General features: G+C 49.1%; 1 protein-coding gene across 1 annotated transcript in view; it reads right to left on the reverse strand.

The window, feature by feature from the left end:
• PLEKHG4B (pleckstrin homology and RhoGEF domain containing G4B) overlaps window positions 1-21,606 on the reverse strand; it is a 78,909-nt gene that overhangs the window by 13,130 nt on the left and 44,173 nt on the right. Inside the window, exons 4-11 of the mRNA XM_047077370.1 lie at window positions 16,992-17,183; window positions 16,337-16,460; window positions 10,963-11,056; window positions 5,806-5,892; window positions 3,720-3,836; window positions 3,357-3,455; window positions 2,582-2,724; window positions 1,738-1,876 (exon numbers count right to left, since the gene is read on the reverse strand). Coding sequence (XP_046933326.1) covers window positions 1,738-1,876; window positions 2,582-2,724; window positions 3,357-3,455; window positions 3,720-3,836; window positions 5,806-5,892; window positions 10,963-11,056; window positions 16,337-16,460; window positions 16,992-17,183 — 995 coding nt within the window. The remainder of the gene's footprint in view (window positions 1-1,737; window positions 1,877-2,581; window positions 2,725-3,356; window positions 3,456-3,719; window positions 3,837-5,805; window positions 5,893-10,962; window positions 11,057-16,336; window positions 16,461-16,991; window positions 17,184-21,606) is intronic.

Genomic DNA, 21,606 nt, shown 5'->3' on the forward strand with positions numbered 1-21,606 from the left:
AAAGATCCAGAACTTTCCATTTTTAAACTTGTTACTACGCAAAAAAAAGAAATCTTCTTTAAAAAGAAAGAAAGAAAAAAGGATCCAGAACTTTCCGTTTTTAAACTTGTTACTATGCAAAAAAAAAAATCTTCTTAAAAAAAAAAAAAGAAAAAAGGATCCAGAACGTTCTGTTTTTAAACTTGTTACTATGCAAAAAACAGAAATCTTTTTTAAAAGAGAAAGAAAGATAAAAAGATCCAGAACTTTCCATTTTTAAACTTGTTACTATGCAAAAAAAAAAAAAAATCTTCTTTAAAAAAAAGAAAGAAAGAAAAATGAATCCAGAACTTTCGGTTTTGAAACTTGTTACTATGCTAACCATACCCTAGAATCCTCTTCAGGCTGGAGGCAGTAGGACCCTGAGGGGCTGCCTGTGGGAGCCGGAGGGGCTGACGGTGGCCCTGCCTGCACCACACAGCATGCCGTGGCAAGATCACTCATGAACAGTGAACACGTTGGGGGTTAAGACTTTATTTTCATGCATATTCTCATTAGATAGCAATGCCAAGGACACCTGGTTGTTAGGGGCCCAAGAAGAGGTTTTCACCAACGTGGTGATGGGCTGGATCCAAGGCCACATAACCGTACTTAGTGACAATGATGCACATGCAGAGAAGAGAGATCAGCACACACTCTTTGTGGACAGAGTCATATAGAAAAATGTCCAATCTGGGTTTTTACAAACACAAGCAGCATGAGAGGCCCTGGGCAGAAGAGTGGGAAATGATCAATGGAGCGGAGGCCCCTCAGGGACGGGATCCCACCTCCAACCTCATGAAAAATATTCTGGTTGGATGGAAGATGTAATTGGGAAAATTCAAACCATGAAAGTCTTATGATGGACTATATTAGTCATTCTGTGACCTTAAGGTAGCAAAAGCCATTTCAATCACAAGCAAAGTTGAGGGACAATGACAAGCTGGGGAAAACATCTGCCACATAATCGGAGGCTCAGTGTGAGTAATATGCCTAGTAGTAAAACTTCTGACCTGCAGGAATTGGCCAGTGCAGGGAAAAGCCATTTGTTAGAGAATAAATAAAAATAACAATAAACAGATGAAGAAAGAGTTCACCTCTAGCATAAAAAACCCAAACGCAAACAAGGAGGAGGTACTTCTTTTCACTTCAGTGAGGAAGGGGGGCTCCAGGCTGCTGCTGAGAATCTAAATTGGGCAGGCTGTTTGCAGGACCATTTGGCAAATGTGTACAAACCTCACACACTGTGGGCCCTGACCCAGCCGTCTCAAGCCTAGGAACCTGTCCATAGCAAACGATCACGAAGTGTGAAAATGCAGTCACTGATGTGTATAAGAGGAGAGCCGGAGCCACAGGAGGCCTCCACATGCCACTGTGCTCGCTGGGGGTTCAGCCTGGGAATGCCCTGCCAGTGGCCATCCCCCCAACCCTAACTGCCCCAAAGGGACACATGGGCCTCCGGCCATTCTTGGCCTTGCCTTACACTGACCGCTGGCTGTGCGTGGGCTCCTGTGTCACATTCACTTACATGGAAAGAGCGGTTGATAAAAGCATAAGGATTTAAGCAAGAATGTGTGCAGGCTTCCGAAAAGCTTTTACATGCATATGTACACGGAGAAAAGTCCGGATTATAACACACTGCACGTTAACATCGGTTATTTCAGTTGCAGGGTTTCAAAATGTTTTTCTCTCTTGGTTCCTCTGACTGAAAGCACTTACCTGCCCTTGTCCCTCCTGGAGCACCCTCGCTTCCCGTAGCCTCTCCAGCTCCTGCAGACACCTGTTGGAGGCAAGGACCACCTTGTGGACCTCTTCGTCTACTTGATCGTACAGCCTGGAGGCAACCTCGATGGCATCCCTGGAAGAGAGAGTCAGAGAGCAACCCGCGACCACTAGTTGTTCACAGGCAATCACCCAGCGAACGTGCTGTTGGTGACAACCTACAGCTGTGCTGACAGCTCAGAGCCTGGAGCCTGCTTCAGAATCTGTGTCCTCCTCGCTCCCTGCCCCTCCTCCGCTTGTGTTCTGTCTCTCTCTGTCTCTCAAAATTAAATAAACATTAAAAAAAAGAAATCTTTAAAAAAAGAAGAAAAATGGATCCAGAATTTTCAGTTTTGAAACTTGTTACTACGCTAAACATACCCCAAGTTAAAGAGTCACAACCGCCCTCTTTGCATCCCTCACATCTGACACAAACAGAATGCCCCAAGGAGGTCCACAGCCACAGCAGGAACAGGGACGAGCCCAGGAGCCACGAGTGCAGGTGCCTCCGAGGTGGTAGGGGTAGGGAAAAGTGAGCGAGTGGCACCCCAGGACAGAGTCAGAGAAGCATTCGGTCAGGACTTCTGACTGCTGAATCTCTGAATCCCATTATGATGAGTTTTGCCCTCCACTTGAGCATTCCAAGGAACCTGCTACTTTTTCCTTAGAGGATACAAGTGTAGACAGGCTCCCGTCCAAAGAGTGCCTGCCAGAAGGAAGGAAGTTTGAACAGCTGGGAGACGCTGCATGTGGCAGGGACAGGCGTCACCCCTGGGACGCGCTGCCCCAGCATGACACTCACCGGCAGTCTTGGCCGGCACCGTGCTGCTCCCTCCTCAGCCGCGCCAGCACAGTGCCACCCTCCAAGCGGAGGGCGACCAGCAGTGCGTCTTCCAGCACACATTTCATTGTCTCCTTGTGCTGGCTGATTAGGTCTGTGACCTCCTGCACGGGGTGGGAGAAGCATACATAGAACCGCCTCCTCCATGAGGAGTGTTGGAGTGTGACCCGCACTCCCGTGTTTATCAGTCAAGCTGAAAGCAGGGCAGGCTGGCCGTGCCCACACTTGACACCCGCCCCAGCAGGAAGGCAGCGGAGTCCCAGATGCTCTCACCCAAGGATGGGTGAAACTTGGGGCAGGAGAAAGGAGGGAAGCTTGAAACTTGGCAGCAGGAGAGCCTGGCATTTGGACAGCGATGCACAGACCTCACCCACACACCCTGGAAACCCCAAGGCATCTCAGCCCCAGGTGTCTGGGCTGTTGAGGTCCTTCTGGACAGTCTACTTCTGTGTCCCAGTAGCAATCACTCAGGTCTCGGCGGCACACCAACAAATATAGTGGTGTTGTTTCTCTTCTGGGCATGGTGGGATTTTTTTGGTCACAATGGGGAGGAAGTGGGTTTTTTGGAAGTCTTTTGCTAAGTGAAAGGGATTTGCAAATCAAAAAGGGTTTGAAAATCTCTGCTAAGAATGGTGGGTTTGGCTAAGCCTCTATGTTCCCACCTGCCTACCTGTGAAATAAAATAAAATGATAAAATAAAATAAAATAAAACAAAACAAAATACATGAGAACCTACCTGTGCTGTGCTTAGAGTCCTGTGGGTGTTTAGGGATCGGACTGAATTTTGCAGGAAAACAATGGCATCCTCACAGTTTGTGGTAAAGGGCTCCAGCTTCTACCGTGGCGGTAGAGGTAAGAGACGATAATACAGTTAGTGCCCACAGATGCACCGGGGTGCAGCACCCTCCCCACCCAGGGTTGGACTTCAGTGGCACTCCCAAGCCTGCCACAGTGTGGCTGTCCAGCAGCCTGTGAATGGCAGCTGTGACAGGCGTGACACTCAGGGTGGGGACACCTGCTTCAGGTGTGAGTAAAAATATCTGCATGAGGAGAAGTTCTAGGACACTGGCAGGTACAGTGGCTGTAAGTTGCACCTTACCCTACGGAAGCAGATCCAGTCACTGTGGCTGTAGGGGAAAGAGCCATCGAGGTCTGCGGTCAGCTGGGAGCTGTCAACAAGTTTGTGCAAGGCCTTCAGGGAGCCCACCACCTCACACTGCCAAGGAGAAGTGTTTATTGGTTATGGCCACAGAGGCATCCATCGGAAAGACCACTGCGATGGCTCACTCCTGGGAGAACTACCACCAAGAGGGCTGAGAGGCAGGTTTAGGATCCAGTGACTCTACCTTGCTGGTGGCATTAATGGGCTGCATGTGGTTGGGCATAGGAATGAAGGTGTGGAGAATGAAAGGAAACGGCAGAAAAGAGAGTGACAGAAAGCTTCCAACTAAGACCAAAAAATGGAAAAATCGAAAAGAAAGAGAGGGCAAGATAACAGGGGAGATGGGAATGGGCAAGAGGAGGAAGGGATGGTGGGGAATCAGAGATGCGTCATTCTGAGAGGGCAGAGTTGGCCCTTCCCAGATGACTCCAGACAAAGTATAAGAACCACTGGAAAGCTCCGGAGGGTGAACAAAGCCAGACTTAGTGAGCAAGGCAACTGAAACGTGGATGAAGGGATCAGTGTGGGGTGAGCTCCCTGTTTGCATGGCTCTGGCCTGAAGGTGGGATGCCAACACATTGAGACTGGATTGACTAAGGCTCTGATAGAAAACAGGCATCTTCCTGGCCTGAAGATCCAGAAAATAGAGCTAGGGAGGAATGTGGACATTGAGTCCCACAAGGTGGAAAGCCAGGGAAAGGGAGCTCCAGTCATATGTAAACCCTACCCAGGACTCTGGCTGACCCTGAACCAAGTATGCATGGGAAAGACTCTGGGCAGCTGAAGGCAAAAAGAAATGAGCTGGACCTACACAGGGGGCAGTTTTCAGTTCAAGTGCAACCAAGTTAACAGCATGCTAAAGGTTTGTAATAGAATCCAGAGTCAGTATATTGAACAATACTCAATAGAATATTCACATGTCCAGAATACGACACAAAATTACTGGACGTATGAAGAAGCAGAAAAAATGTGACTTGTTCTCAAGGGCAATGACAATCAACAGAGGTCAACTCAGAAAAGACCTGGATGTTAGAATTATTAAAGAAGGACTTTAAAGTAGCAATTATGACTATGCTCAATGGTATAAAGGAAAAATGCTTGCAATTAATGAGAGGATAGGAAATCTTAGCAGAGACAGAGAAAATGTATTTTAAAACCTACCAGAAATTTTATAGCTGAAAAATACAATATCTGAACTAAAAATTCATTGGATGGGCTTAACAGCTGAATGGAGGTGAATAGAGTATGGAGTTAGTGACCTTGAAGACAGATCAACAGAAACAATCTGATCTGAAGAAGAGAGAAAAAAATTGGGGGAAAAAAAGATTCTCAAAAACCTATGGGGCAATATCAGTATGTGTAATTGAAATCCTAGAGCAAGAGGAGAGAATGAGGCAGAAAAAACATTTCAAGAAATAATGAAAACTTCCTAAATTTGGTGATAGACATAAATTTAAAAATTCAAGTTTACCCAACCTAACAGGGTAAATATGAAGAAAACCATGCCTAATCACATTATAGTCAATTTTCTGAAAAGAAAGAGAAAATCTTGGAAGTAACCAAAGGAAAATGACACATACTCTATAGATGAACAATTATTTGAATTCCAACAAACTTTTCATCAGAAACTATGGAGGCCGGAAGACAACAGAACGACACCTGTAAAGTGCTGGAAAAACAAACAAAAAACTACTGTCAGGCCAGAATCCCATACCTAGCAAAAAACCCTTCAAGGCATAATAAAGAGTTTTTAGATAAAAGAGAAAGAAGCAAGAAGAAAGAAGAGGGAAAACAAATGAGGTGGATAAGAAAAAATTAGATTTTCACAAGTTTTCTGATATTTTGCTCTGTACGGCTCCTGCAAATAATTAGGGAATCACAGATGGGTTTTCAGGCTCTTATATGGATGCAGTCACAACTTACATGAAGCTTCCCATTTGTTTTATCTCATGTAGGTACTGTAATATTTACTTGTATGCATCACTCAGAGTCATATCTAATGCTGAGGGTCTGAAACTATTACCTGAATTATTCCATCCTTGTCAGGCCTAAATGCTGATTCTTTATTCATCAAGAACACAATACTATGAATTATGGGAGGAGCTGTGTTCTGAAATAAGAAAGAAATACTGATTAGCTTTGTAATTTTTTACTTCATTGAGTTTATAGAGTTGTCTAGGTTAGGTGGGTACTATTTCTTCCTTGGTACCTAGAATGCATAATATGTAATTGTGCCTTAAATGTAAGTTACTTGCTCTTATGAGTTTTTAATGTAATCAAGTTTATTGGTTGTAATTTACATATAATAAAATTCACCCTTTTAATGTAGAGTTCTCTGAATTTCGATATAACTTATAGTCACGTAACTACCACCACAGTCAAGATACACAACAGTTTAGCGTCCCCCAAATTACCTTATCTCCTTTGTTGAGCCCACCAACCTCTGGCAGCTACTGATCTGTTTTCTATTTCAATAAGTTTGTCTTTTTAGGATATCAAATACGTAGATTCATATAGTATTAACTTCTTTCACTTACCACAATGCATCTGAGATGCATCCATGCTGTAGATGTCAGTAGTTCATTTCTTTCTACCGCGTAGTAGTATTCCATAGCATGCATTCACCCATTCACCAGCTGGAGGACATGTGGGTTATTTCCAGTTTGTGGCAATCATAAATAAAGCTACTATAAACTCCATGTGACCGTGAGTTTTCATTCCTCTTGGTAAATATCTAGCAGTAGGATTGTTGGGTCATATGATAAATGCATGTCTAACTTCTGAAGAAACCAGAGTGTCTGTGCCATTTTGCATTTCCATGAGCAATGCCAAGCCCTTGCTATTGCCAAGTTTTGTTGTGTGTGGTGTGTGTGTGTGTGTGTGTGTGTGTGTGTGTGTGTGTTACCTCATTCTGGTTTTAAGTTGCATTTCTCCAATGACTGCTGATGTTGAACACATTTGTATGTGCTTATTTCCCATTCGTATGTCTTCTTTGGTGAAGTGTGTTCAAATCTTTGCCTTTATTTCATTGGGTTGTTTGTCTTATTACTGGGTTTGGAGATTTTGTATATTCCAGATATATACAGATCAGAACTTTATCAGATCTGTTTTGCATTTTCTCCTGCCTCGCGGCTTGCATTTTCATTTTAGTAATGGTGACTTTTGAGGAAAAGTTTTCCATTTTGATGAAGTCCAACTTACCCTGTTTTTCTTTTAGGATCATGGTGTTGTCGTAGCTAAGAAATCTTTACCCGACCAAGGACACGAAGATTTTCTCCTGTTTCCTTCTGATGCTTTTGTAGTCTTAGATTGTACATGAAGACCTATGAGCCACGTGTAGTTTTTTATATTGTATGAGGTATGTGTTGAGGATTTTTGCTTCTTTTGCATAGAGATGTCCAATTCTTCCAACCTTACTTGTTTTTTTTTTTTGATGTGTTTATGACTTTAAACAAACCTTTCCCGTTTCTGTTTGCCAGATTGTATTGAGGCCAGATTGTTCAGCAATGAAATTCTTTTATGTACATAGTGCTCCTTCACTCATATTCCCCAAAGCTTTACTTTTTAATAGTTTCTCATAGTGATAAACATAGTTTACACTTTTTGTAATCTCCGATTTTGATCCGCTATTTTGACTGGATAGGCCTCAGAAATTACTGATATTTTTTATTTGTATCAAATTCATCTTATATATTTACATTTTTATGTGACTTCTTGTGGATGACATTCCATAAATATTTGTTGAGTGAATAAGCCATAGAAAAACCCATAGAAAAATATTCTTGCTTTTTTATTTCATGGTCATATTCTATTTCTCTCACGCAGTTTAGCTACAATTTTCAGTTATAAGGAATGAAAACTACAAACAGTTTTGCAAAGTGTTTTATATTTCTCATATATAACTCCTTGAGTGAATTTTTACTATTAGGATTTGTCGCTATTGCCAAGAAGTGAGAACACAATTAGTGCCTTAGGACAATTGTCGGTATCAGTTTGCAGAAGTTGTGCTGTGGATGGGGCAGGAATCAGCAATTGTTAGCATTTTCTTCTACCAAGAAAAGAAGAAATCATCAGTTACTTTTTGAAATGGAAAGCTTCTGATGGTATTTGAACTTTAATAATTAAAAGAAAGCTGAAGTATAGTTTCTTGAGGTAGCTCCTGTGAGAAAATTTAACCACTTCTGTATATAACTCAGAAATGAAATTGAAAATGGAAGCATAACCCTCAAACTCGAGCTTGTGTTCATGCCTCTCCCTCGGAGAACAAACCCTGCTGTTGAGCCAAAGCCAGGGGGCTGGGAGGCCGACACCTGCCACAACGGGAAGCCTCCAGGCCTCAGGGCAGTCCAGATGCCAGCATCCAGGCAACGGAAGAGAAGTTGATTTCCTGAAGTTCCCTACAAGATTTGCTTCTGATAAAAAGTTACAGATGCAGCAGAAGTTTCTCCAGGTTTGCTTTGGGAGAACTGTGGGTGGAGGGGGCCATCTTACTCGGGGCTCATTGTCCCGCTGTGGGACCCAAGTGGCACAGGACTTAAGGGAAGTCTGAACAAACAGAAGCGTCGGGAAGGGGTGTGTTTACAAAGAGAAAAGGTAAGCGGTTCTGGTCGACAGCTGAAGGGCTCTAGGCCTACACGCGGGCCCTGCCTGGGTCTCACGCACAGCAGAACAAGCGGACGCTAAGCCTGTGCGTCGGCAGGGAGGGCTCAGCCATCTCTGTTTGAGACCGGACACTTAAGTTGCAAGTTTTTATCGGGTGCCAAAGCAGCAGGACCGCCACAGTCCCGGCTTCAGGAAATGCCCGCAGACGCTGCAGACTTGCGTCAGCATCTTCCTGGTCACGCAGCCCCGCTGTGCTCCAGGTCCCACACGCATCATGCGTATGACACAGCACGGCGAGGCGGCTGCGTGTGCAGCGTTCTTCCTAGGACTCGAGTAACCTCTCACAAAGTCAGTGCCATGCTGGGCGCGGCACAGGGACGTCCTGCGGGAGCGGAGATGGTGATACTGATCCCTCCGTACCTCAGTATGGTGGGCACAGGGCCTCACGGTGCACCTGCCCGGGTGTGTGCCCACGATCCTGCCCTGGAATCTGTACCTCGTCTCTCAATACCGGTCCGGGAATGAATGACAAGGCGCTATCAGAGTTCCCTGAGTCCCTTGCTGTGAAAGGTGCCCCAGCACAGCCCCCGCCGGCCTCACAGGGCTCTGGCCACAGGGTTCAGACTCACCCCGCACGTGCCCCCCTCCCCCCCACCCCCCCAGCCGGCGAAGAGCCAGAGGCTCCATCACCACCAGCTGGCCTGGGAGGGTGCTGTCCTGGGCCTGGCGGCAAGTTGCTGCTGGATTCCAGGCTTCCCCTGCAGACAAGTTTCAAGCCCTCCTCATCAAAAGCCGCCTCCAGGCAGTAAGGACAAAAGTGACCCGGATGAGCGGGGCTGGAAAAGGTCCGAGGAGGAGGAGGAGCCCGGGGACCCGGCATATGAGAAGCAGGACCCCTTCCCCACGGCCACCCCGGGGGCTGAGGGTGGAGGGCACTCTGAGGAGACAGCGCGGGCGGCAGGCAGGCGGAGGCCGAGAGACGCTCCCTCACGCTCCGGCTGGACTCCGCTGGCCGACTGGGCGCCCCCACACCCCCTCATCAGGACGGTGAGCTGTTCCCACCAGCACAGGAAGCAGACAGACGCTTTCTAGGAATCCGGTCACAACTTCCGGTTGCAGCTTCAAACTCAGGTCAGCCACAGTGACATTTTAGCTTGGTTTTGAAGGCAAAACCAAAGGAAAGTTGTTTTTCTCCCCTGCTTTCACAAGTTGCAACGTATAGGGTGCTGAGGTGATTAACTGGTGTGAGGCATTCGCTCCTGAGGAGGGTGCGTCTCAGACACACATAAAGCACACCCTACTGTCCACTCTGGTTGCCACGCCCAGGCCTCCAGATTAACACTTCTTTCTGCAAAATCACAGGACGCCTGGGAAACCCTGTAGTCACCAACACGGCTGTTCGTCCTTTCAGCAGACCTTCCCTCAAAATGTTCGAAAAGCGGACATTCCCCTAACTTCCCAGAAGACTTCCAGCAACTTCTCAGTCTTTGTCGGTATACAAAATTGCACGTGGTTAAAAAAAACCAAAACAGAACCTCAAAGGGATTTCAAAGCCTTGAGCAGAATATGAGCATCAAATTGGATTATATCCTGGATTCTGATTTTTGAGCCGAACAGTTGGTTGAAAGCAGGGGAAATGAGCAACAGGGATTATGTGCTTCCAAAGTGCTTCGTGGAAACTGAATTTTAGCACGTCAAACCTGTCACTCCGCGCTAGAGCTGCTGACTTGGGCTTTGAAGGTAGGCACTGTGCACCCTTCTGCTGAGAGCCCGCTTCTCCCACTGAAATGCAGTGAGCTCTGTTCTGAGAGCCAGCTCTTGCCCTGACCCGCACCTCTGGGTCGGCTGTTTCTTCCTCGGGAATTTGCTACGTCACTCGTGCATGCGACAGGGGTTGCACCACCGCCAGCACCCTGACCAGGCACGTCCTCTGCTGCTAACCTTCCCCGCTGCCGCGCTCCCACCTAGGCCTGGCCTCCCCCAGCCCCTGCTCCACGCATAGTCGGCCTGCCTGCCCGGGGCTCTTCTCTCCTTTCCCCACACACTGCTCTCTAGCTGACCCCGTGCACTTCCAGATGTGCCCCATCCTCTACCATGGAGTCTTTCCCGGGAAGAACTTCCATTTGACGTCCCCAGACTCAGGAATCTGGATAGAGCGGTGACCCGAGTCTGGCAGCGTTAGCAGAGTCCCAACAGAGAGAACAGCTCTTAACTGAGGGAGAAGGTGGGACCCCAGACCCCAGCACAGTGCTTTGCACATGACGCCGGATAGGAGCTGCTGTGGAGGGAAGGGGTCATGCCTGCATGGGCCGGTCCTGGCTGGTCCTCTTTTAAGGTCTGCAGTGGTAACCCCAGGAGGTGGGCAGGAAACTCCTACCTGGTAACTGCCCGACCTCGAGGGGCACACTGTTGATGGATACAGGAGTGGGCTCTTGGCTGCTTTCGGTGTCTACACTCAGGACGCTCACCTCATCCTGAGATTCATACTCAGCTGCTCCTGGGTCATGAAGGCGCCCCTTGTGGCCCACACAGCCTTGAGATGCTAAGCCCCCCAAGGACAGGAGTTGCCCTGACTCACCTGAAGTCCTGCCAGGGCCCGGGAGAGAGCAGGCGTGGCCGGACCCTTGCGAGCGTCCACCAGAATGACCAGCCCCAGCTCCCGCACCTCCTTCCTGGAGAGAGAAAGACCGTGTTAACCATTGCAGGTGAAATCTCTTCCAAAATGAGCTTCTTCATCTCTCAGGAAGATACATCCTTGCCTAGATGCCCCTGGCTCTACAAGTTTGAGATTCTTGACACATGTCTATACTTTCTGAGGAATCAAGATGCTTGCTGGGTGGAGAAAGGGCAGTGGAGCCCATTGTGGTGGGTCAGTCCTGTCCGATAGCCTCTCCAGGCCAGTGGAGCTGGCCGCACGTTTGCATCTCCTGGGGTTGCTTTCTCTCCCCACCACCCTCCCCCAGAGCTTTGATTGTTTGTTCAGGCTTTAATACGACATGGAATTCACTCTGATGGCGTGAACGAGGACCAGGCTGTTCTCAAGACCAGTCATTTGGCTCATCACATTTTCAGAGCTAAAGGGGGACAGCAGAACATCCTCTAAAGCTGAAAATACTGCCAGGTGCTTTTCACAACCCCACTTAAAAGCTCTGGGGTGGGGCGCCTGGGTGGCTTGGTTGGTTAAGCGTCCGACTTCGGCTCAGGTCATGATCTCGCAGTCCGTGAGTTCGAGCCCCGCGTCGGGCTCTGTGCTGACAGCTCAGAGCCTGAAGCCTATTTCAGATTCTGTGTCTCCCTCTCTCTCTGCCCCTCCCCTGTTCATGCTCTGTCTCTCTCTGTCTCAAAAATAAATAAACGTTAAAAAAAAAATTTAAAAAAATAAATAAAAAAAAAAAAAAAAAAAAAAGCTCTGGGGTGCCTGGGAGGCTCAGTTGGTTGAGTGTCTGACTATTGACTTTGGTTAGGTCATTATCCCAAGGTTGTGGGATTGAGCCCCACATCGGGCTCAATGCTGAGCATGGAGCTTAAGATCCCCTCTGCCTCCCTTCTCACCCTGCTCGTACACTTTTTCTCTAAAACAAAACAAAAACAAAAAAGGGGACACCTGGGTGGCTCAGTTGGTTAAGTGTTGACTGCAACTCAGGTCATGATCTCCTGGTTTGTGGGTTTGAGCCCCACGTTGGGCTCTGTGCTGACAGCTCAGAGCCTGGGGCCTGCTTCGGATTCTTGTCTCTCTCTCTCTCTCTGCTCCTCCCCCACTTGTGCTCTGTCTCTCTCAAAAATAAACATTAAATTTTTTTTAAGTTTAAAAAAATGCTCTTTCCCCACTGTGATGATGGTAAGCTTTAGTTATTTTTTTAAAGTTTATTTATTTATTTTGAGGGGGGGGGTGGGCAGAGAGAGAGGGAGAGAGAGAATCCCAAGCAGGCTCATGCTGTCAGCACAGAGCCCGACACGGGGCTTGATCTCACAAGCCATGAGATCATGACCTGAGCTGAAATCAAGAGTTGGACGCTAGCAGTCGGATAAGCGTCCGACTTCAGCCAGGTCACGATCTCGCGGTCCGTGAGTTCGAGCCCCGCGTCGGGCTCTGGGCTGATGGCTCAGAGCCTGGAGCCTGTTTCCGATTCTGTGTCTCCCTCTCTCTCTGCCCCTCCCCCGTTCATGCTCTGTCTCTCTCTGTCCCAAAAATAAATAAACGTTGAAAAAAAAAAAAAGAGTTGGACGCTTAACTGACTGAGCCACCCAGGCGCCCCTAAACTTTAGATCTAAATAGGACAAAACAATAGGCTAGGGCGAGGCGATGTATCTATTCCCAAAGTTTCTGTTCCTTGGCAAGCTTCTCCAGCCCCACCTTCCAGGATCACTAATATTCTACCTCAGCCGTATGTGTGGGTGCTGGTCTGAGACAGCATGCTCACTCCGGCCCACTCACACAAAGCTGGTCGAACTGCACATCACAGCAAAGCCATGTCCTGGCCAAAAGGGCGAGTGTGCCCCACAGTCAGGGTGTGTTCAATTTCGGCGTGGCTGCTAAAGAATACTTCTGAAGGGGGTGCTTCTCGGGGAAGCGAGTGTACTGAGGCCAGAGTAGAGAGTGGTGTTCCGGCATCAAAGCCGGATTCAGGAAAGACAAGCTGGGAGAACACCCCCATCTCAGCGCCCCCCTCAGCCTGCCAGCTTAGCGCCCAGGCCTCCTCTGCTGCAGAAACCACGTTGCCTCCTGGTGGCTGGAGCACTGGAGTCTACGTCTCTGGGAGCGGTCGCGGCAGTGCTGTCAGGAGCCGGGCAGGACGCCCACTTCCACTTCCGGTGTCCCTCCTGGTCCCCAGTGGCCTCCCTCTTCTGACACCCCCACCCCGCTCTCTCTTCATCCCCGAAGTCTCCCGTGGTGCCTGCATCTGCGTCCCAAAGTCTGCTTCTGGCCTCAGAGGCAGGACCAGGTCTTGCCGCCACCACACAGGCTTGCTCAGCGTGGGAACCTACCCCTGCAGGCTCCAGACCACACGCTCTCCTCCACCCATCTCATCCACTTGGCAGCTTTGCTGAAGGGGAGGCCGCTGAGGGGACAAGCCAGCCCTTCCCTGGGGGCTGCTTCCTGGGTTCGAGGACTGCTGGGTCCTCCACTGGCTGGGAGGGACCCACCGACTCGTTCCCGTGTAAACACCAGTTCGGGATCAGAAGGGGGGGATGCCCCCAGACCACCCAGCGTGAACCCCCACACAAAACTTGCTTCTCTCTCTGCCCGCCTCCTGTGGCAGATGGAGCTGGCTGGCTTCACTGCTCTGCCCCCTGCCTCACGCTCGTGCACAGGCAGCCTGCAGCCGCCCCCAGCCTGGCTCCCCTGGGGCCCCTGGCAATGTGCGGACCTGCCCTAGACACCCTGGGTCTGCATTTCTGCGGACTGCGTTCCTGCGCCACCCTGGCCTCTCCATCTGCAGCACGCTGGGTAAGTGTGGCCTTCATGCCAGGGGCACAGGCTGCCCACATGGAGTCTTCAGTCCCCACTCCTGCCTCCTGCTCAGAAAGTGACCAGCTGCTCTGGGGCTTTGTGTATGTTCTTCCTTCTGCTCAGAATGTCCTTCCCTTTTGTCTGCAGACACTCGCCATGCTCAAGGACACAGACATGTCGGGAAGTCCCCACCCCCGGCTGAGGCTGCAGCTCCCTCCCAGCACTGTGGGCTTGTCTTATGTCGGGAGACACGACAGTTTGGGTTCGTTCACATGAGTGTCTCCTAGAGGGTAAGACCCATATCCTGTCCTCTTTTGTATTCCCAAGTAAGTGGTAGATGGATGGACGGATGGGTGGATTCCTCCATTGCACAGGACGTTAGATGGATGACAGCCAAGATCCACTCTAATTTTAAGATTCTGTGTATCTAAGAGTTTGATGGAAGTCTATCCACAAGGCACGCTCACCCTATAACTCAGCTGCCGTAGCAGTTGACCACACACTGCTAGGCACTCTTCCTAGTAATGAGTGCTGACACCTCGGGTACTTCATTCTGACCGCCGAAGGCTCGTGTCATATCCCACAAGGTGGATTTCAGCTCCTCAAGGTGCAATAGGCAATCAGGATGCTAACCAAGTTACAATGCTTGTGGAGAAATAATCAGCCAAGCCATGAGGCTCCAGCCTGAATTACGCTAAGTGCTTTAGATAATTTAGGTTTTCCTCGACATAGGCTTTCCCCCGGAGCTTCACGAGCTGGTGAACATATCTGCTCTGGGAGGGGAGTGGGGTCATCTGAATTTTCTGTGGAAAAGTCACAGGGCTGCAGAACCAAGGTCAAGTCTTGGCCCTGCCAATCCCTACTGGTACCCTAGCCCCTATTGTTGGTGTTTCATTACAGAAGGGAGAGAACAGCACTCGGCCTTACAGGTAAACCAGGCTGAGCATACAGAATGGTACACACCCCCAAAAAGTACAGGAGGCTTTCGTCCTTGTCAGTCAGGATTGCTTTCCAGTGTGGCCCCAAGTCAATTCTTGACCCTCCCTTAAACGAAAGCTTTTGGCAAATACAAAATGCCATTAACTTAGAGTTTTGGTGTTTACCTGAGGTTCACTAAGTATAAGCTAATGTGAGGGTGAATCTGTATTTTTTTTTTCAGGGTATTTTTTTTGTATTTTGAAATCTGTGCTGAAAGTTAAGTTTGAAATCCCAGGCTCATCCGAGGGCGGTAAAACCAGGGCTCTCAGATAACGGGGAACCTTGCTCTGGGAAAGGGGGGGGTCAGGGAGCACACTTTCTTTTCCTGCCTAATTGTTCCCGCGCTGATTCTACCTATGCTATTTCAGAAGAAATTTCAATATAAAGTTGAGGCCGCACAAAGAGCAAAGATCACATGTGATGAGGCTTCATGCAACATGTTTCCCACATGAGCTCACATCATGTGATATGCATTCTGTCACTGGCACGTAGTGAGACTGCATCGTGGGATGGGTCACGAAAATGATGCTCTGGACTCTACGTACTTTACACAGATGATTTCTAATCCCTCTGTGCACCTTTGAGACAACTAGTACCATCCCCGGTTATGCGGAGGAAACAGGCTTATGGAGTTGCACCATCCGCCCTAGCCAGTAAGGGCACAGCTGGGATTTGGAGCCAGGCTATCTGACCTTAGAACCAAGCTCGAGGGCTGGGCAATGCCGCCTCCTCCACAGGCTGCCTCCACCCAGCACCTAGGGGACTCTTGGTCTGGGCTCCATAAGGGCCATCCAAACCATGCCTGCATCTGATGGGGTCAAGTACTACAAAAGAACACGCTTCAGCCACCCTTGACTCCCGCTCTCCCGTCTCTGTCCTTGGTCCTTGGTAAGAGATCTGAAGCCATGCTCCAGAGAACTTCACCTATGCAGACCTGTTCCACACGTTGTTGTCACGCAGGACCCAGGAGGTGTGGTTTCCCAGAATTTTGTGCCAGGGAGGTCATGTCTGTCTCGAGGAGCTTGTACTTGCTTCCTGGCATGTGGCATTGCCAAGCTGAACACAAGGCTCAGTTAGAATGCATCGGTCCTTCCTGCTTCTGGGAACCAGGTACTACTCATTGGTATGATTTCTTCACCTACTTATTCTAAATATTCTGTTTATATCAGTTCAGGTCTTTATCCCAAAAGACATGGAGTGTAAAACATAATGCTTAGAGCAAGTACTGAACATTGCAGAGCAACACAGAATTCAGGGCTCGAGTGTGTGTCAGAGCCTTGATTCAGTGGGGAGAGGTCAGGGTGAGCAAGAGGAGAGGAACGCACGAGGGACAGCCGAGGACCTGGAAAAGAGGGGTGGGGGGACGGGAGGTGGGGCCAGTTGGCAGGAGCCCGAAGGGCAGGTGGGAGCTTGCTGCCCATGCCACGAGGGGCCCTCGAGATTGCAGACAGAGACCCCTGCATGAAGCTTGCACTGCATTACCCCAAAGGTCTGAAAGGGGGGGAACCTGCCTCAGTCCCACCTGGGGATGCCGTGGAGGTACCGCAACAGGCGGGTCAGCTCGGCGCTGGAGCTGTGTCTGCTGGACCAGAGCGGGCTCGTTGTGCAGACCTGTACCACTGCTCTCCCTTGGTGATCCCGGGTCCCTGCAGAGACAGAGGGCATCGTGAAAGGGGGAAGCTCCAGTGGGGACATGCGTGGCCTCAAGCTTGGGAAATACCACGCTAGAGCCTGCACACTGTTGACGCATTGGCTCAGATGTGAGATCTGCCAGGGGAGGAGGTCACCGGCGCAGGTGGCAGCCGTGCTCACCTAAAAGGGAGGTGGGCATTGCTAAGGGCTGCATGTTTGTGTTCCCCCAAATCCTTATGGTGAAACCTAACCCCCGTGTGGCCTTTTGGAGTTGCTTACATTTTGAGAGTGGAGTCCCATGAATGGATTTTATGCCTTAAAAAAAGACCCCAGAGAGCTCCCTTGCCCCTTCCACGATGTGAGGACACCGTGAAAAAGGTGTTGAGTATGAACCAGGAGGAGGGGCCCTCACTAGAAGCTAACTGTGCTGGAATCTTGGACTATCAGCTTCCAGAATAGAGAAGTAGAGGTCTGTTGTCTACAGGGTATCCAGTCTGTGGTGTTTTGTTATAGCTGCCCGAACAGAGTCAGGCGGCCATGCTCACCTGGGAGGACGACGACCCCGGACTGCAGGAGCTCCTGGCTGACCTCCAGCATGTTCCTGGGCACCTGCTTGGGCAGGTCTCCTGTGCTGGGCGGCTGTCCTTCTCCCTCTGGGCACAACGGCTCAACAAGCGCATCTGAAATCCAGCCAGGAGCACGAGCCCGGAAAGCGTCGCTGTCGGTGTGAACGCTGGCTGGACAACACAAAGACACCCGAAGACCAATTGTTTCTCTGGTTTGAAGGCAGCTGCTCAACGTGCCACAAACACAAGGAGAGAGTCACGTGTGAAAGAAGTGGGTCTAATGGGAACTCGCTCCATTTTTGGTGGGAAACGTCAGCATGCCATACCTTACAGGACAGGTGCACTCTAGAAAAGTAGGGCATGAACAAATATGTAAAAACTGATTATTCTAGTTGCATCAAGAGTGCTCAGTACCTAAACACACTTCAGGGGAATTTTTTTTAGGTTTATTTATCTATTTTGAGAGAGAGAGAGAGAGAGAGAGAGAGAGAGAGGTAGCGGAGGAGGGAGAGAGAGAGAGAGAGAGAGAGAGAGAGAGAGAGAGAGAGAAAGAGAGAGAATCCAAAGCAGGTTCTGCACTGTCAGTGCAGAGTCCAATGTGGAGCCTGAACTCACAAACCATAAGAACATGACCTGAGCTGAAATCGAGGCCTGGATGCTTAACCAACTGAGCCACACAGGTACTCCAGGGAGAAAACTGTTATATTGAATAATGTCATCCTACTTTATTTTCTCATACAGATTTCCCAAACAGTATCATCAAAATATACCCACAGAGGGTGACAGCACCCTGAGGGCAGGCATCATCATATTGGGGGTGCCTCCCCCTCCTGCATCACCCCAGAGAGGGGGGACCTGGCTCTCCTGTATCACCCTAGAGGGAAGGGCTCATGTTCGTACATCAGTCTGGAGGAGATGGCAGTGGCCATGGCTTTTGGGCGTGCTCCTCAGCCCTGTTTCCACACCGCACTTCACAGGAGATGAGCCATAACACAGACAAAGAGATTCAACACCCCCGCCTTGCAATCCTCCAGGGTCTGTGTTGCCCCAGTGGGGGAAGGATGGTCTTGGCCAGAGCTGGTTGGCACCTAAGACCCTGTGGGGCACCCTGAACCAATCCAGGCTCTGCTTTCCTGTCCCTCAGCTTCTTCCGTAACTTCTTTCAGTGCTAGTGTCTCACAACTCTGTGAAGAGTTTTCTCATTATAGTTGGACCAGAAAAGTCTACAGCATTCTCTCCCTCTCCCTCTATATATTTAACACACACACACACACAAATATATATATTTAAGACATATATATATATATATATATATATATATATATATATATATTTAAAACAACTTTATTGAGGGGCGCCTGGGTGGCTCAGTCAGTTAAGCGTCCGAATTCAGCTCAGGTCATGATCTAGCAGTCTGTGAGTTCAGGCCCTGCGTCAGGCTCTGTGCTGACAGCTCAGAGCCTGGAACTTGCCTTGGATTCTGTGTCTTCCTCTCTCTCTGCCCCTCCCCCACTCACGCTCTGTCTCTGAAAAATGAATAAACCTTAAAAAAATAAAAAAAAAATAAAGCAACTTTATTGAGCTATATTTTACATATAATAAAACTCACTCCTTTCAAGTATATAATTAAGATTTTTAGCAATTTTACCAAGTGGTGCAACCATCACCACAGGTCGGTTTTAGAACATTTCCATCCCTCCAGAAAGACCCCTCGTGCCCATGTATTGTGAATCCCTACTCCCACTCCTCACAGCCCCCTCTCTACAGTCCTGACCATTTGTACAAATGGAATGAGACACTGCAGGTGTCTTGTGTCTATCTTCTTTCACTCAGCACAACTACTTTTGCTGATGTCGCCTGTGTCACGCCTTCCATGGGTCTCATCCCATTGTGTGGTGGACCACATTTTGTCTGTCCCTTTACCAGTTGATTGATTACAGTATCCTTGAGACTGAATTTTTTCATGTATGTCCAAATATTTTCTAGAATACATCGCTACCTGTAAAATCTTTGGGTGCCCAAGTGTTTTAATGTTTTAATTCTGCACCGAGCCCAAGCTCTCTCACATGGACGGGGAAGCAGATAACACCTTCATGTGGCACTTTTCTTACTAGACAGCTTCCTAGTTGAGTAGGTCATTCATGTGGGCTTTTCTTGAATTCAGCTTGCAGACTGTGGGAGAGTGAGAGGAGGGGTCTGAGGTCCTGGGGCTACAATATTAAAATGGCCAGGAATAAAAGCAGTACCCTTATGTGGCTAATCAAGAAATAGCTCTCCGGGGCGCCTGGGTGGCTCAGTCGGTTAAGTGTGCGACTTCAGCTCAGGTCACGATCTCGCGGTCGGCGAGTTCGAGCCCCGTGTCGGGCTCTGGGCTGATGGCTCAGAGCCTGGAGCCTGCTTCCGATTCTGTGCCTCCCTCTCTCTCTGCCCCTCCCCCGTTCATGCTCTCTCTCTGTCTCAAAAATAAATAAACGTTAAAAAAAAAAAAAAAGAAATAGCTCTCCCCACCTCACCTCACAAGAAATAGCTGCTCAGTTACCACTGGTTGAAGAGGAGAACCAGATAGAACAGGAGGAGCAGCTGGAACAGAGGAGGAACAGCTAGGACAGGAGGAGTAGCTGGAACAGAGGAGGAGCAGCTAGGACAGGAGGAGTAGCTGGAACAGAGGAGGAGCAGCTAGGACAGGAGGAGTAGCTGGAACAGAGGAGAACCAGATAGAAGAGAAGCAGCTGGAACTGAGGAAGAAACTGCTTGCACCGTGGAAGAATGAGTGTTCTGTCACTTGTTCAATTTACGTGCTAGCAGGTGGTTCTAGCTGAGGCATTTTCCTGTGTTGATGAAGACATGAGGCCTAGGACCACACCACCAACTGTGCATTCCAGGGACAAATGTGTGTCCAGGCAGCAAGGATGGAGGGGAACGGCTGGATCAACGAGCCACTGGCTGCTTGCTGGGTGACCGATTGTTGAGGCTCCTCTGCCTGGACCTCTGGTGTCACAGCCCAGTGCTTCCTGGGTGTAAGCAGCATCCTCTTACCACAGGGTCTTTCTTCTTCCTTCCCTGCACCATCAGCAAGAGGAGACAGGAGGAGGAAGAGGGGAAGAGTGCTCTCCCAGGAAGTGAACGCCCAACTTCAGGCGAGGGAGACAAGACTTCTCTCCCCACCAGCCCTCAGCGCAAACTAGTGTATAATCTCTGGAGCTGAGGAGGCAAAGCCCCCTGGGGCCCAGGAGCAATGACCGCTTGGGAGCATCATGCCTCTGATGACGAGACTCATGTTTGCAGACGTGCTACTGGACACCCAGGGGGCCAGCAGGCTAAACATGCTTCCACTCGGCAACACTGACTTGTGTGAACTAAACCCGCCACCTCCATGACCGCCAGCTATCCTGACTGCGGTCAAGCGTCTGTGCCCCATGTGCCCCTCTGTCTGAGACGCTGTGCCTGAATGTCCACAGTAGCATTTGCACAGCCAGAATTTCTGTGCAGAGGAACATTTACTTAATTACACTTTAGAGTGACTCGTGAGGACAGAGGCTATCCTCGCTGAGATGAGCTACAAACATGAGTTTTCACTGAGTCATCCAGCATGTGTGTGACTGTGCGTTTTCTACCCTATACCAACAAGAAAAGTTAGGCCCTGGAAACAATGTCCAGGGAGTTCTTGCTTTGTTGAAATTTTAATTGAACTGCAAGGAGGTGGAATGTTCTTTAAAAAGGCTACCCCTAAGCCAGTAGTTTTATTATAACATCTTTCGCAGTAAGTCTGTGTGTGCTCTATGCTGTGGGAACCCTGTCAGAATTTCAGGCATGAGCAGAAACCCTCAATTCAGAAGTGACAGGCCCACCCAGAGGCATGGGCAACTCCCTCCTTGGGCCAAGTGGGCAGGCCAGGTGTTGCCCAGGTGAGGAAGCCACAGTTTCTTCACTGTGTGGGATGCCGGGGCTAACCCTGATTTCTTCACTTCCTCCAAAGTTGTTGCTTTTGTCCTTCACAGAACATTTCTTTGTTCGAAAAACGGGAAATAACTGACTTAAGAAATATGTCGTCATTTTTTTTGTTGTTCTTGATGCCCTGCAAACACTCCTTTAAATAATGTCTTCCCTCCAGAGCATTATGGGAGATGATCCCAGTACTTAGGGTTGTACTTCAGCACATTTGCGGGCCTTTGAGGTGTGCGTAACTTAGGAGCTTGTACTATGAGCGTAGCACCCAAGTTACCCACAGGAAAAGGGTATTAATGCAATGTGACAGGGTGAGCAGTGACCCCAAAAGGATGTGTCTACTCCCAGAACCTGTGAACGTCACCTTACTTGGAAAAGGTCTTTGTAGATATGAATAACTGAAGTGTTGGGTGGGCCCTGAATCCAAAGATAGGTGTCTTTTTAAGAGAAAGGAGGAGGTTTGAGGCACAGAGACATCGGGAGAAGATGGAGGGGTGGGGAAGCCCCCTATAGCTGGAAGGACCCTCCCCTAGAGCCTCTGGAGGGAGCACAGCCACGCCAATATCTTGATGTCAGACTTCTGGCCCCAGAACTGACAGGATAAATGTCCTCAGCCCCACTGTCTGTGTTCCTTGTAGCAGCCACAGGG

This window comes from Lynx rufus, unplaced genomic scaffold, assembly GCF_022079265.1.
Source record: "Lynx rufus isolate CCGP_SWC_20201006 ecotype Redwood Valley unplaced genomic scaffold, mLynRuf1.p SCAF_1, whole genome shotgun sequence".
Lineage (NCBI taxonomy): Eukaryota > Metazoa > Chordata > Mammalia > Carnivora > Felidae > Lynx > Lynx rufus.